The 17,448-nt window shown below is 37.4% G+C and overlaps 1 protein-coding gene across 1 annotated transcript in view; it reads right to left on the minus strand.

Annotated features, from left to right (window-relative positions):
• The window catches only part of ZNF484 (zinc finger protein 484), a 65,336-nt gene that overhangs the window by 26,341 nt on the left and 21,547 nt on the right, over positions 1-17,448 (minus strand). The window contains exons 6-7 of the mRNA XM_052644547.1: positions 11,551-13,839; positions 690-743 (exon numbers count right to left, since the gene is read on the minus strand). Coding sequence (XP_052500507.1) covers positions 690-743; positions 11,551-13,839 — 2,343 coding nt within the window. The remainder of the gene's footprint in view (positions 1-689; positions 744-11,550; positions 13,840-17,448) is intronic.

Below are 17,448 nucleotides of genomic sequence, written 5' to 3' on the forward strand. Positions count from 1 at the left end.
AATACAGGTTTAGCATCAGGGCCCAATTCCCAGGTTTACAAAAGCATGATTCCTGGACATATTGTACCATTCCATGAGAAAAGATGTCAGGGGAAAGTGTTTTGTGAACAAATTGACTTACAAACGCATGCTCAGAATGGAACTCATTCATAAGTAGGGGACTTACTGTAATATATAAAGCTTAGCTAGGACTAGAAATTCAGAAACTATGAAAGAAGAGACGGGCATATTTAAACATGTAAAAATTACTTGTGAATGAGAACTATCATATACAAAGTCAAGAGACAATAAGTTTTTTCTTAAGTTACTACACTTAATATATAAAGAGCTGTAACATACTGACAAGACAATCCAAAAAGCAAAATTTATGAACAGTTTATAAAGACAACCTGCAAATTAGCAAAGTGGTAAAGGAACTTTTAAACAGGTATATCAATATGTCCATTAAAATAAAACTAGTTATCACTTTGAAATCATAAAATTCCTCAAGGTTAAAGAATAATAGCTACTTTTGATAGAGGAGAAGCGCACATTTTTATCCTATTAGAATTAGGAAATATTAGTCTTATTCAAGAGAAATCTGGCAACCTCTGTTAAAATAAGAAAACATAATTCAATCCATCAATCTCATTTTTACAAGTGAAAAGAAGACTCTAGTTGGTAAGAGCATAATTATGCTGTCCTCTAACCTGTTTTCTGTGCCACCTCTTGAGGATAGCGGATCAGTTTTCCTTGTGACGAAACTGTCAATAAACAGTGGCAAGTGGTTGAAAAAAATACGGCATGTCCATACCATGGGCTCTTCAGCTGGTTAAAAGTACTATTGAGTTTAAAAGATGCCAAAATGCATGTATAATTCTAATTAAGATAATGAAAATACACGAGTGAGTGAAGTAGCTCAGTTGTGTCCAACTCTTTGCGACCCCGTGGACTGTAGCCTACCAGGCTTCTCCATCCATGGGATTCTCCAGGCAAGAATACTGGAGTGGGTTACCATTTCCTTCTCCAGAAAACACACATATGTGTGCACAAATAACATATTAAGGTGTCCATATGTGATCATGTGTAAAAAGAAAAATATAAGCTCATCAACATTGCTTATCTGTTGACAGACTGTTGATGGCTGGAGTTACTGAGAATGGAGAAAGTATACAATTCAAGAGACAAAATATGTCACACTTAATAAAGTTTTGCATGTATGCACATGTGTGTGTGTTTTTAATTAAAAGAGAGGCAATTTTTGGACTGGCCTATTTATCCTCACTTGTTCTACAGACATGAGCATGAAATCAAAGCAATAAACAAGATGAAAAATTGCTTCTAGAGGAAGACTTCTTCCACTGTATCAAATATATAGTTTCCTCCTAGTATTAATTTTGTGGCATTTTAAGAAAATGATATATTCTTAGAAGATTTACTTTTCTTGGTTATTTATCTGTTGTCAGTAAGGTGTAACTCGTGGACAAAGACATATACAAATTACAATAATCATAGGGCCTCTCTATTGTGTATGGTTAGTCACTCAGTTATGTCCAACTCTTTGCAACTCCATGGAGTAGCCCACCAGGCTCCTCTGTCCATGGGGATTCTCCGGGCAAGAATACTGGAGTGGGTTGCCATGCTCTCCTCCAGGGGGTCTTCCCAACCCAGGTCTCCTGCACTGCAGGTGGATTCTTAACTGTCTGAGCTACCAGGGAAGCCTTTTTAAAAATATAATTATAAATTACATAAATTATAAATGAATAATTTATAATTCTGACTTGTGTGAGAAAACTTTCTCACTTTTAAGAAATAAACAATTTTACTTGTGTATAAATACAGAATACTGAAAACTGATTTATGAAAGAAAATATTCCATTTAGTGCATTAATCTTCCTCTAACAGAAAATTTCTGATAACTTCCAGCTGTGGAGTTCTCTAGTTATTGCTTTTATAGGTTTTTCCCTCCAAAATGAGTTTCTCCAATGAAGTATAATTTATGAATGCACTTCTACTCAAATTTAATCAGACAAAAGTTCTCTCCCCTATGAATTATCTGATGCATAAATATTGGTTTGAGTGAAAGCGTTCTCATACTTACTGAATTAACAGAACAAGATTCTTTTTTGAAAAATTAACATAAACTGCACTTTAATTAAAAAATTTATATTTCAAGCTGTCTTAAAATAATTTTGCTGTAAATACAAATGAATTGTATTATAGTACTGTCATTAAAAGATATGGCTAACTCACACTACTTTCCCTAGTCAAGTCTGTACCCTACACTTCCCTCAATCAGTTTATACTGACCTTGGGATTTACCTACTTAAGGTTTAGTTCTCATATTCCACTGATAATTTTCCATCATCCATTCCTCAGTTAATTCCCAAGTATTCCTTGAGATACAGGGAGGCCCACAAAACAGTCTTCCTTTGTCCTAGGAATTAACAGTATGTTTATAAAAAGAAAAGTGTCTCTTTTTGGGGGGTGAGGGTCTTATTCATATAAATTATACTTTTTTAATGTATCTGAAAATAAAAAGGTTGAAAATCATCTTTCTGTGTTGACCAAAAAGTTCATTTGGGTTATTCCATACTATCGCATGGAAAAACAAACATTTTGGCCAACTCAATATTTTTAACTCACTGACTTCAACACCAGTTTTCATTAACTTAATTTTCTATTAATCATCCAAAGAAAATAAAAACATACTCTCAAAAAAGAAATCTAACAGAGTCCTTGCCAATCTCCTCTTTTTGCTAAAGTTTGACAATTACTATAATAAAATTTTATACCACCAGAAATTTTCTCACATTAGTTTATGAAGTGTTTAACACAAGAGTGAATGACAACTTCTACAACAAAAATTGGGAGTAAAGTCACATTACAAATCACAGCACTTACATTTTTATGTTAGTTGGAAAGTTTTGATTATATATATATATATATATATATATATATATATATATATATATATATATATTTCTGGACTCTGCATTCCAGGAACAGCTATCTCAGTAAATTGAAATTTCCTGCTAATGGCAGTGTAGGTAGTCTGTACCAGCACTCCCTCTGTGAATTAAAAATGGTGGAAGAAAATATTAAATATGTTTAATTTTGTGATAGTATTGGAGAGCTACAAAGGAAGTGAGAAATTGCAGGAATTAGAGATAAGATGTGAGTGTGTGCTAAGTCACTTCAATTGTGTCTGACTCTTTGCAATCCTATGGACCATAGCCTGCCAGTCTCCTCTGTCCATGGGATTCTACAGGCAAAAATACTGGAGTGGGTTGCCATTTCCTTCTCCAGGCGATCTTCCTGACCCAGGGATCAAACCCTCATCTCCTGCATTTACTGCATTGACAGGTGGGTTCTTTACCACCAGCACCACTTGGGAAGCCCTGAGATGAGACATAACCTCTGGAATTTGGAACTCCTTTTTTAAAAAAGAGGTGTCTGTTAATTCTTACAGCAAATATTGGACAAAAGAAGATTAACACAGCCTTTTGACAAATTTATGTGACTTGGATGATCGAAAAAGGAAGAGAGTTCCAGAAAAACATCTATTTCTGCTTTATTGACTATGCCAAAGCATTTGACTGTGTGGATCACAATAAACTATGCCAAATTCTGAGAGAGACGGGAATACCAGACCACCTGACCTGCCTCTTGAGAAACCTATATGCAGGTCAGGAAGCAACAGTTAGAACTGGACATGGAACAACAGACTGGTTCCAAATAGGAAAAGGAGTATGTCAAGGCTGTATATTGTCACCCTGCTTATTTAACTCATATGCAGAGTACATCATGAGAAATGCTGGACTGGAAGAAGCACAAGCTGGAATCAAGATTGCCGGGAGAATATATCAATAACCTCAGATATGCAGATGACACCACTCTTATGGCAGAAAGTGAAGAGAAACTAAAAAGCCTCTTGATGAAAGTGAGAGGAGAGTGAAAAAGTTGGCTTAAAGCTCAACATTCAGAAAACTAAGGTCATGGCATCTGGTCCCATCACTTCATGGGAAATAGATGGGGAAACAGTGGCTGACTTTATTTGGGGTGGGGGGCTCCAAAATCATTGCAGATGGTGATTGCACCTATGAAATTAAAAGACACTCACTCCTTGGAAGGAAAGTTATGACCAACCTAGATAGCACATTAAAAAGCAGAGATATTACTTTGCCAACAAATTTCCGTCTAGTCAAGGCTCTGGTTTTTCCAGTGGTCATGTATGGATGTGAGAGGTGGACTGTGAAGAAAGCTGAGTGCCAAAGAATTGATGCCTTTGAACTGTGGTGCTGGAGAAGACTCTTGCGAGTCCCTTGGACTGCAAGGAGATCCAACAGTCCATCCTAAAGGAGACCAGTCCTGGGTGTTCATTGGAGGGACTGATGCTGAGACTGAAACTCCAATACTTTGGCCACCTCATGCGAAGAGCTGACTTATTTGAAAAGACCCTGATGCTGGGAGGGATTGAGGGCAGGAGGAGAAGGGGACGACAGAGGATGAGATGGCTGGATGGCATCACTGACTTGATGCACATGAGTTTGGGTGAATTCTGGGAGTTGGTAATGGACAGGGAGGCCTGGAGTGCTGTGATTCATGGGGTCACAAAGAGTCAGACATGACTGAGCAACTGAACTGAACTGAACTGAAAGGAATGAAGAGCTTTCCAGGAGGCTCAGTTGATAAAAATGTGCCTGCCAATGCAGGAGATACAGATTTTATCCCTGGGTCAGGAAGATCCCCTGAAGAAAGAAATGGCAACCCACTCCAGTTATTCTTACCTGGGAAATCCCATGGACTGAAGAGCCTGGCAGGCAACAGTCCATGGAGTTGCAAAAGAGTCAGACACGACTTAGTGACCAGACAACAAATGGACAAAAGTAGAATTAAGGTCCTTCAGTGGAGGAGGGGCCTGATAAACCTCTCAAAGACCTAAATCTTGAAGAGTATCCCCTAAGAATAAGAGTGAAAAAAATTAAAGAAGCCTTCACAGGGACTGAAACCCAGTTTCGAATAATCTCAATATATGATTGGATGAAGGCAATCAGGGACTACTCGTGTTCCTAGACTGTTCACCTGTTAAAAGCAAAGACAAACCCTCTCTGAAAGATGATATCATCCAGACCATCTAATTATATCTACAATTTTTAATATATAGTATCTAAGCTGTTCATCTACAATCACAAGTTACGTGAGAAAACAAGATATCATCAAAACCCAATAGAAACAACAACCAACAGAAAAGGGCTAACAAGAAATCTAGACAATAGGGTCATCACTAGAAGAGATGGAAGATAATCAAGTAACTGCATAATTTGAATAAATAATAACTAAAAATTTCCCCAAGTGTGCAAAAAACCCCACTAAGCTACAGGTTTTTTAAAAAAGACTGCAAATCCCAAGCAGAATACATATAACATCGTACCTAAGCATATCACCGTCAAACTGTTGACAGCCTAAAACAAAGACATAGATTTTCAAGGAGTGAGAGAAAAGAATTTTAAAAAGAACATAACCTTCAAAGATAACTAGATTGAAAGCTTAATTTTCAACAAAACAATGAAAGACAAATCATAACAAAATATCTCAAAATACTAATAGGAAATAAAACTTAGAATTCTAAACTCAGTAAAAGCATCTTTTAAAAATGAAAGCAAAATTAAGACATTTTCCAACAAATGAAAACAGTTTGTCACCAGCAAACATACACTAAAAGAAATACTAAAGGCTGCTGTTCAGTCAGAAGAAAAAAGATTCAAGAAGGAAAATTAAAGGACAAGATAAGTAACAAAAAGGGTAAATATGTGCATTAATTTAAGTGAATATTGAAACAGTAATGACTAATGAAATAGTGATGATTGAACATGTCAAATACATATAGAATTAAAATGCATGACATCAATACCATATAAGTCAAAAAGGAAATAACAATATTCTATTCATCTTACAAAGAAAATGGTGAGTACTAATTTACATTAGTCCTTAATAAGTGAAGTATGCATAGTGTATTAATCTTACATAGTAAAATTTGAGACAAAAAGCATGACTAGAGATAAAGAGGAATATTTTATAATGATTAAGTTTCAATTAACCAGAAAGAGTATAACAAGTCTAAATGTAAATGGATGTAGAACCAAAGACTTAAAATATATAAAATGAACATTGGTAGCTATAAGGAGAAACAGATTCACAATTACTCTGGAAGACTAGAACACACTTCATTCAGTACCTAATAGAATAAAAAACCAACAAAAAGTTTTAAAAAAATAGAGTATTTGAGATAGAAATTAATTAAAATCAATTTGTAGAGATTAAGAGGAGATAGGAATACTCTTTCAAATGTGCTGCTAAGTCGCTTCAGTCGTGTCCAACTCTGTGAGATCCCACAGATGGCACCCCACCAGGCTCCACCGTCCCTGGGATTCTCCAGGCAAGAACATTGGAGTGGGTTGCCATTTCCTTCTCCAATGTGTGAAAGTGAAAAGTGAAAGTGAAGTCGCTCAGTCGAGTCCAACTCTTTGCAACCCCATGGACTGCAGCCCACCAGGCTCCTCCATCCATGGGATTCTCCAGGCAAGAGTGATGGAGTGGGTTGCCATTGCAACTTTCTTCTAAGAACACAAACTCAAATGCAAGACAATTGCCTCATGGTAATCACTGCAGATGGTGACTGCAGCCATGAAATTAAAAGACGCTTACTCCTTGGAAGAAAAGTTATGACCAACCTAGATAGCATATTCAAAAGCAGAGACATTATTTTGCCGACTAAGGTCCATCTAGTCAAGGCTATGGTTTTCCCTGTGGTCATGTATGGATGTGAGAGTTGGACTGTGAAGAAGGCTGAGCGCCAAAGAATTGATGCTTTTGAACTGTGGTGTTGGAGAAGACTCTTGAGAGTCCCTTGGACTGCAAGGAGATCCAACCAGTCCATTCTGAAGGAGATCCGCCCTGGGATTTCTTTGGAAGGAATGATGCTGAAGCTGAAGCTTCAGTACTTTGGCCACCTCATGCGAAGAGTTGACTCATTGGAAAAGACTCTGATGCTGGGAGGGATTGGGGGCAGGAGGAGAAGGGGACGACAGAGGGTGAGATGGCTGGATGGCATCACTGACTCAATGGATGTGTCTGAGTGAACTCCAGAAGTTGGTGGACAGGGAGGCCTGGTGTGCTGCAATTCATGGGGTCGCAAAGAGTAGGACACGACTGAGCGACTGAACTGAACTGAACTGAACCTAATATATCCCCTTCATGGATCATAGCCTTGTCGTGATGATGGGCCTTGCATAACTGAATGAAGCTATGAAACATGCCATGCAGAGCCACCCAAGATGGATGAGCCATAGTGAAAAATTCTGACAAAACACAGTCCACTAGAGAAGAAAAGGGCAACTCATTCCAGTATTCCTGCCAGAGAACCCCATGGACAGTATGAAAAGGCAAAAAGGTATGACATGGGAAGATGAGTCCCCCAGGTTAAAAGGTGTTCAATATGCTATAGGGGGAAAGCAGAGGGCAATTACTAATAGCTCCAGAAAGAATGAAATGGCTGGGCCAAAGGAGGAACCATGCTTAGCTGTGGATGAGCCTGGTGGTAAAATGAAGTCCAGCACTGTAAGAACAGTAAATATTGCATAGCAACCTGGAGTATTAGGTCCATGAATCAAGATAAATTGGCCATGGTCAGGTAGGAAATGGCAAGAGTGAACACCGACACCTTAGGAATCAGTGAACTAAAATGGACAGGAAGAAGAAATAGAGTGCCTTTCATAGTCAACAGAACAGTCTGCATTTTGGGTGCAGCCTCAAAAATGACAGAATGATGTCCATTGTGTCCAAGGAAAACCATTCAACATCACAGTAACACAAGGCTATGCCCCAATCACTAATGCCAAAGAAGCTGAGGTTCACTGATTCTTTGAAAACCAACAAGACCTTCTAAAACTAATATCAAAAAAGATGTCCTTTTTATCATAGGGCACTGGAATACAAAAGTAGGAAGTCAACAGATAACCAGAATAACAGGCAAGTTTGGCCTTGGAGCCCAAAAGGAGGCAGGGCAAAACTAACAGAGTTTTATCAAGAGAACATGCTGGTCATAGAAAAGACCCTTCCCCAGCAACCTAAGAGATAACACTACACATGGACATCACCAGATGATTAATACTGAAATCTGATTGATTATGCAGCCAAAGATGGAGAAACTCTATACAGTCAGCAAAATCAAGACATGGAGCTGACTGTGACTCAGATCATGAGCTCCTTATTGCAAAATTCAGACTTGAAGAAAGTAGGGAAAAACCACTAGGCCATTTAAATGGTTAATCAAATCCCTAAATCAAATCCCTTATGATTATACAATGGAGGAGGCAAAAAAATCCAAGGGATTAGATCTGGTAGACAGAGTGCCTGAAGAACTAAGGATGGAGGTTTCTAACACTGGTCAGGAAGCTGTGATCACACCAATCCCAATGAAAAAGAATGCAAAAGAATGCAAAATGGTTGTCTGAGGAGATATTACAAATAGCTGAGGAAAGAAGAGAAGTGAAAGGCAAGAAAGGCAAAGATATACCCAACTCAATGCAGAGAATATCAAAAAGAGATAAGAAGGCTTTCTTAAATGAACAATGCAAAGATATAGAGGAAAACAATAGAATGGGAAAGACTAGAGACCTCTTCAAGAAAACTGGAGATATCAAGGGAACATTTCATGCAAAGATGGGCACTATAAAGGACAGAAAAGCTAAGGACCTAACAGAAGCAGAAGAGATTGAGAGGTGGCAAGAATGCACAGAATCATACAAGAAAGGTCTTAATAACCTGGATAATCACAATGGTGCAGTCACACACCTAGAGCAGGACATCCTGGAGTGTGAAGTCTAGGGGCCTCAGGGAGCATTATTATAAACAAAGCTAGTGGAAGTGACAGAATTCCAGCTGAGCTATTTCAAATCCTAAAAGATGATGCTGTTAAAGTGCTGCATTCAATATGTCAGCAAATTTGGAATACTTAGCAGTGGCCATGGGACTGGAAAAGGTCAACTTTTATTCCAATCACAAAGAAAGTGTGTATGAAAGTGTCAGTTGCACAGTCGTGTCTGACTCTTTCCAATGCCATGGCCTATAGTCCACCTCTGTCCACGGAATCACCAGAGAAGAGTACTGGAGTGGGTAGCCCTTCCCTTCTCCAGGGGATCTTCCCGACCCTGGGATCAAACCCGGGTCTCCTGCATTGCAGGCAGATTCTTTACCATCTAGCCTAATCACAAAGGGCAATGCCAAACAGTTTAAATTATGATACAGTTGTACTCATTTCACATGTCAGTATGGTTATGTTCAAAATCCTTCAAGCTAGGCTTCAGCAGTGCATGAACTGAGAATTTCCAGATGTCCAAGTTGGGTTTCAAAGAAGTAGAGGACCCAGAGATCAAATTGCCAGCAACCATAGGATCATGGAGAAAGCAAGGGAATTCCAGAAAAACATCTATTTCTGCTTTATGGATTACACTAACGCCTTTGTTTGTGTGGATCACAACACAACACACTGTAAAATTGTTAAAGAGACGGGATTTCCTGACCACCTTACCTGTCTCCTGAGAAACCGGTATGTGGGCCAGGAAGCAACAGTTAGAACAGACATGGAACAACTGGTTCAAAATTCAGAAAAGAGTATGACAAGGTTGTATATTGTCACCCCACTTATTTAACTCATATGCATGCAGGGTACATGATATGAAATGCCAGATGGGATGAATCACAAGCTGGAATCAAGACTGGCTGGAGAATACCAACAATCTCAGATATGCAGATGATACCACTCTAATGACAAAAAATGAAGAGAAACTAAAAACCCTCTTGATGAGGGTGAAAGAGGTTTCAAAGCCAGCCTGAACTCAACATTCAAAAAACTAACATTATGGTATCTTGTCCCATCATTTCATGGCATTAGAAGGGGATAAAATGGAAGCAATAACAGATTCTATTTTCTTGGGCTCCTAAATAACTGCAGATGGTGACTGTAACCATGAAATTAAAAGACACTTGCTCCTGGAAAGAAAGCTATGACAAACCTAGACAGCATATTAAAAAGCAGAGACATCACTTTGCCAACAAAGGTCTGCTTAGTCAAAGCTATGGTTTTTCCAGTAGTCATGTACAGATACAAGAGTTGAACCATAAAAAAGGCTGAGCACCAAAGAATTGATGCTTTTGAACTGTGGTGCTGGAGAAGACTCAATCTTGAGAGTCCCTTGGACTGCGAGGAGATCCAACCAGTCCATCCTAAAGAAAACCAACCCTGAAGATTCATTGGAAGGACTGATGCTGAAGTTAAAGTTCTAGTACTTTGGTCACTTGATATGAAGAGCTGACTCACTGGAAAAGACCCTGATGCTGGAAAGATTGAAGGCAAAAGGAGAATGGGTTGACAGAGATGGTTAGCTAGCATTACCAACTCAATGGACATGAATTTTAGCCAATTCTGGGAGATAATGGGAGAGAGTGGAGCCTGGTGTGCTATAGTCCATAGAGTTGCACAGAGTGGGACATGACTGAACAACAACCGCAACAAACTTAGTATGTAATAAATAAATAGAGGATGCATTAACAAAATTGGAAGGAAAGAATTCTAGGTTTTAAAACTCACTTTCTTAACTTGTCTCTTTAGAAAAAGAAATCATTCAAAAAGTAGAGGTTTCTGTAAAAGACAATGAGAATCCAGAGTGCTAAATCTGTAACCTGTGGCTAACTTTCATGATCTCAGAACCAGCTACAGTGTAACAGGTAATCTTTGGGGCTGCTGCTTACATCATTGATCACTTTTGAGATATAGTCTGGGAGCACTTTATACCTCTTAGGCATGAGTTATCTGCTGCCATGGTAGGGAATTAATAAACAAGGAAACATGTTAGTTACCTAAAGATGCCTGTGAATATTCAAGTAAGTCTGTGGTTTTTGCCAATCTCGAAGTCAAATTATAAATTTTAAACTTATTAATCCAAATTTCCACACACTAATAAACATTGTAAGCTATAAATAATAGTGATATCCCAAAGAAAAGAAAAAAGTAGAGTCCATCTTTGTATCTTTAATTTTCAAAACAACTTCTAGATTCTTTTTATTATACATCTGAATTGTCTATACTGTTGCCTTGACTTCAGTGTCCATAGAGTGCTTGGACAATGAAAATTTTTCTTGGAAATCTACTCAAGAAATTCCTTTGGTCAACATTGAATATTTTTGCTATACAGGGCATGAACAACTCAACAGCCCTGATTTATAAAGCTGCTTATCCAAAACGTGAAATAAGAACTACTGGCAAGTCATTTCCTTGCACATGTACTATTATTTGCAGGTGCTTAAAAATCCCAGCATCTGTCAAGTAAACAAGCATGCCATTAATCACTGCTTAAACACTTTCTCCAAAGCGTCTGCCCATATGTATAAAACTGGACATAAGCTGTGAGATCCAGATATTCATACTTCTGACTAGACAGAGAAAAATATTGTTGGGTTACCCCTTGCTGCTTAGTCAAGCTATAGCTCCTCACAACTTTTTATCCCTACCCCATGATTGTGGCACTGGGCATTCTACTTCCTCAGTATTAGATTTCTGATGTACACTGAATTGTGCTTTCCAGTTAAAGTCTTTCCTAAAGTCACTAGATTTATAAGGTTTCTGTTTAGTATGAATTTTCTGGTGTTTAATAAGATTTGATCTGATGGAGAAGGCCTTTCCACATTCAGTACACATATAAGGTTTCTCTCCTGTGTGAATTCGGTGATGTTCAAGGAGTTGTGACTTCTTAATAAAAGCCTTCCCACAGTCACTGCATTTATAGGGTTTTTCTCCAGTATGAATTCTCCTATGTCGATTTAAATGTGACTTCTGGATGAACGACTTCCCACATTCAGTACAAATATAAGGTTTCTCTCCTGTATGGATTCTCTGATGCATAATGAGTGTTGATTTTCGTGCAAAGGCTTTCCCACATTCACTACACTCATAATGTCTTTCTCCAGTATGAGACTGTTGATGTATATGCAGGCCTGACTTTCGAGTGAAGGCTTTTCCACAGTCATCACATTTATAGGGTTTCTCGCCAGTATGAATTTTCTGGTGTGTAAAGAGATTTGATCTGTCCGTGAAAGCCTTTCCACATTCAGCACATCTGTAGGGTTTCTCTCCTGTGTGAATTTGCTGATGTACATGAAGTTGTGACTTCTTTGTGAAAGATTTCCCACAGTCACTGCATTCGTAAGGTTTCTCTCCAGTATGAATTCTCTCATGTGTAATAAAATGTGACTTGTGGAAGAAGGCCTTCCCACATTCAGTGCAAACATAGGGCTTTTCTCCTTTATGAATTCTCTGGTGCATACTCAGTGTTGACTTCTGAATAAATGCTTTCCCACATTCATTGCATTCATAATGTCTCTCTCCAGTGTGACATTTCTGATGTATCCTGAGCCGTGACTTCCAGGTGAATGATTTCCCACAGTCACTGCATTTATAGGGTTTCTCTCCAGTATGAATTTTTTGATGTTTAATGAGATTTGACCTGTCAGTAAAGGCCTTCCCACATTCAGTACATACATAGGGTCTCTCACCAGTATGAATTTTCTGGTGTATAATGAGATTTGTCCTGTGAGTGAAGATTTTCCCACATTCTGAACATATGAAGGGATTCTCCCCTGTGTGAATTCGCTGATGCACATGGAGTTGTGACTTCTTTATAAAGGACTTCCCACAGTCATTGCATTCATAAGGTTTCTCTCCAGTATGAATTCTCTCATGTGTAATAAAATGTGACTTTCGGATAAAGGCTTTCCCACATTCAGTACATACATGTGGTTTTTCTCCTGTGTGAATTTTCTGATGCATACTTAGTGTTGACTTTCTTGTGAAAGATTTTCCACACTCAATACATTCAAAGTGTTTCTTGCCAGTATGAGCTTTTTTGTGTATACTGAGATTTGAATTGCGAGAGACATTTTTTCCACATTCACTGTAATCATAGGGGTTTTTTCCTCCAGTAGGAATTCTCTGGAGTCTGAACAGATCTAACTTCTTGAAAAAGGCTTTTCCATGTGCACTGCATTTATAGTCAGTCTCCTCAGTATGAGTTTTCTCATGGTTTGAGTTGAGGGAAAATTTCTTCCCATATTCAGTGCTTACATAGGATTTTTCTCTTGTATAAACCTGAGGCACAGCAAATTGGGACTTCTGAGTGAAGATCATGTCACATTTGGTGCACTCATGATGTTTCTCTTCAGTATAAATCCTTTGATGTGCAAAAAGGTGTGTCTTACGGGTAGAGAGTTTTACACAATCAGAAAATAAATGGAAGTCCTCCCTACTATGATGTTTTTGATGCTGAATGAGAGCTTGCTTACTCAGAAGTTTCTTACATTGATTATATTCACAAGCATTCATTTCTGTATGAGAATTCATACGAGTAAAAGTATTACCATATCCAATAACCTTATCAAAATTTTCTGTTGCATTGTTTCTATTACATAAGCTTACAATAGGCTTCAAACTCTTTTGAAATGAGTCATAGCTATGGAGTCTTTTTCTTGAAGGAACAAGGTTTGTGTTTACATGAAATTTTTTCCCAATGTCTTTATTATAGTCACAGTTCCCCTTATTAGCTAGTGTATCCTTGTTGGTGAAGATGATAGGACTTAAATGTTTGTTCTGGTTTTCCTTATCTCTTCCTGTCTGTTTATCATCTTGCCAAAATTCTTCTAAAATGGAATATAGATCATCTCTTGGGAAGAGACAAATTCCCTCAAACCAGACTGAAACATCTTCAGATATTCCCTGTTTTGATGTTTCAAAACCAATATGCTGATCTAGAAAATAAAATACACAAAGAACAGTTAGCAAAACACAGAAGGGATGATAGAGTGGATACAAGGTGAACACAGAGAAATGGGAGAGGTTCTATATAAATGTAATAATAAATGTAATAATAAATATAGATAAATATATAAAATAAGAATATATATAATAATCTCTTTATATGAAATAATATGCAATAATAAAATAAGCCCTTACATTACATTTACTGTCTGATAAACAATAAAATTCAGATGTCTCAGGCATTGTTCTAACTCATTTAAACATCAACATAACTTTTTGCTATTAATGTTATTATTGTCCCTACTTTACAGATGAGGAAACTGAGCCAGAAGAGTTAAGAAATGTGCCCAAATCATGCTTAGTAATTGGGGAAGATGAGATTCAAACTGAAATATGCTGTTCTGAACATGCAGCAGAACTACATAATAGGTGTTAGAAGAACAAAGTGACAAACCATGTGGCTAAAAAATATTTCTGAGTCTAGATTCTTATTATCCTTCATCTATAAATCTTAATCTCTCTGCTTTCTCTATTCCCTATTAACCACTGTGCCCTAAATATAAATTTATTTATATACAGAAATATATTGTAGCCTCAGTCATCCTGAATTAGCTTTACCATTACAAACAGTAAATTTATATCTATGATTCAATTCTTTATGCCTGGTTTTGGGGTGCAGATACACACACTTAATAAGGAAGAATATAACAGCAAAAAGGGCCAACTCTGAAGCAGAGACAGAAGTTGTTCATTAAAAGCTGTCCCCTTTCTTCAACAGTGTTAAGCTTAAGAAAAACACCAATACAGTATACTAATACATATATATGGAATTTAGAAAGATGGTAATGATAACCTTGTATGCGAGACAGCAAAAGAGACACAGATGTATAGAACAGACTTTTGGACTCTGAGGGAGAGGGAGAGGGTGGGATGATTTGGGAGATTGGCACTGAAACATGTATACTATCATGCAAGAAATGAATCGCCAGTCTATGTTTGATACAAGATACAGGATGCTTGGGGCTGGTGCACGGGGATGATCCAGAGAGATGATATGGAGTGGGAGGTGGGAGGGGGGTTCAGGATTGGGAACTCATGTACACCTGTGGTGGATTCATGTCAATGTATGGCAAAACCAATACAGTATTGTAAAGTAAAATAAAGTAAAAAAAAAAAAAAAGCTGTCCCCTTCCTTCAACAGTGTTAAGCTTGTAGCCAAGCATGTGTCTGTCTCAAAACAACAGGCATATACAGCCTCATTTGTAGGTAAATCCAGGTAACTCATCTATCACCATTCAAATAAGAGTATGAATTATATTTGTTGTAATCAGGTCAATGTTTTAAGGAAGTAAGTATGTCTCCCATAACTCTTCCACTGGCTATATTACAGACTTGATAGCTCAGTTCTATGCTGCTGCTGATGCCCGAGACAAGAGATTAGAAAAACTACAGCCCTCAGGCTAAATCCAGGCCAGGTTAATGTTTATGTTCGCTAAGTCACTGTTTCTTGGGGTCTATCAATGACAGGAGGTGGGTTTTACTCCAATATACCATTCTTACCTACAATAAGAATCACTAATATCCCCAACTGTGGAATAGTGTGTAAGACATAGCAGAGTCAGTTCTGATGAGGTGGATGAACCTAGAACCTATTATACAGAGTGAAGTGAGTTAGAGAAAGATAAATATCATATTCTAATGCATATATACAGAGTCTAGAAAAATGGCTCTGAAGAATTTATTTACAGGGCAACAATGGAGAAACAGACATAGAGAATAAACTTAATGGACACAGGGAGAGGGGAGGAAAGGGTGAGATGTATGGAAAGAGTAACACGGAAACTTACATTACCATGTATAAAATAGATAGCCAATGGGAATTTGCTGTATGGCTCAGGAAACTCAAACAGGGGTTCTGTAACAGGGGTGGGATGGGGAGGGAGATGGGAGGGAGGTTCAAAAGGGAGGGGATATATGTATTCCTATGGCTGATTCATGTTGAGGCTTGACAGAAAACAACAAAATTCTGTAAAGCAATTATCCTTCAATAAAAAAAATGTTTTTAAAGACATAGTAGATTCTCAGTAAATACTTACATAAAAATCAGATTACTCTTTAAGACACAGTCTAACCTTGTATCCATTTCATTCTATCTCCAGGACCGTATAATGTTTGTAATATCCCCAAACACATTCTTTTAACTTTCATATTTTTGAGCTTCCCATGTGGGGCTAGTGGTAAAGAACCCACCTACCAATGCAGGAGACTTAAGAGACATGGGTTCAATCCTTGGATTGGGAAGAGCCCCTGGAGAAGGAAACAGCAACCCATTGCAGTATTCTTGCCTGGAGAATTCCATGGACAAAGGAGCCTGATGGGCTATACAGTCCATAGGGTTACACAGAGTCGGACATGACTGAAGTGACTTAGCACACATTACAGTTTTACTCACACATATTAATGTTTTCATCAAGCCTGAGGACCTCTAATACTAGATTCCTAGACATGGCTTTCATCTTTTGCAACTTTTCACTTTCTTTAGCTTATAAACCCACTGCTATGCCTGACAGTATTTACATTATTATCAATGATGTTCAATGTAAAGAATTTGCTCCTGTGGTAAAAAGTTTAATTATTCATAATTCCTCTGTCACAAACTGAATTACCAATTCAGTAAAATACAAAGTCATAATTCAGGCCAATAAAATGAATGTATGTAGGCTATCTTTCCACCAGTCACTAAAGTCTATTTTATTACTGAATCTAAATGTATATTCTTTTCCTTTTCCCCACTAAGCTTCCTTTTCCTGATCCTTTATTCCTTTTCAAAATTCATTTCCTTCATGGATCATTTAGGGTTCTATGCTCTGAAAATGAATCTCAAACCTCAGCAAAACTCTAGGAAGGCTCTCTTTTCTCTTAACTTAAAAATAAACACAGATATTCTGAGCCTGACAAAGTCATATTTAATTGGCATAGATGTACACAAAAATAAATGCTTAATGCTCAATGGCTTAAATTTTAAACATTTCTTTCAGTTGTCTTCCCTTTCCAATTACAATTATTGGTCATTTAAATTACTCTTAGCAGAAAAAATTTCAAATCCCTCTGAAATAGAGCAAAATATCACCTAAAGAATTTAATTTCACTAAATATTCTCTAGAGAAACATTTTTGAAATAGATAAAAGACTCAGTTGTCATTCAAATTAATGTCATTTTCTCTGAGTTTTTGTGGGTCAGAGAATCAAAAAAGGGAAAAAGCAATGTATACCGTAATACATCCAATAAAAGAAGTAAGTGAAACATGAGAGCAAAGTATAAGTATGTAGATTATCTGAATAGAGAGACAGATCAGAAAATAAAGGGTCAGACACAGGGGAATAATTTAAAAAAATGTTAAAATGAAGCAAACATGATTACAGAAACTAAACAAAGATAAATGTGAACTACAAATATGAGGCATGTTCTTCCTTTAGTTTATTAATCCATTGAGAGAATTTCTCATATGTTAGGTAATATTTTGTATCATATAGCTATGACAAGATAAGTATAATATTTTAACCAGTAGCACCTAGGAAAAAATTTTTTTTAAACATCA

Source organism: Budorcas taxicolor, chromosome 8 (genome assembly GCF_023091745.1).
Source record: "Budorcas taxicolor isolate Tak-1 chromosome 8, Takin1.1, whole genome shotgun sequence".
Taxonomy (NCBI): Eukaryota; Metazoa; Chordata; class Mammalia; order Artiodactyla; family Bovidae; genus Budorcas; species Budorcas taxicolor.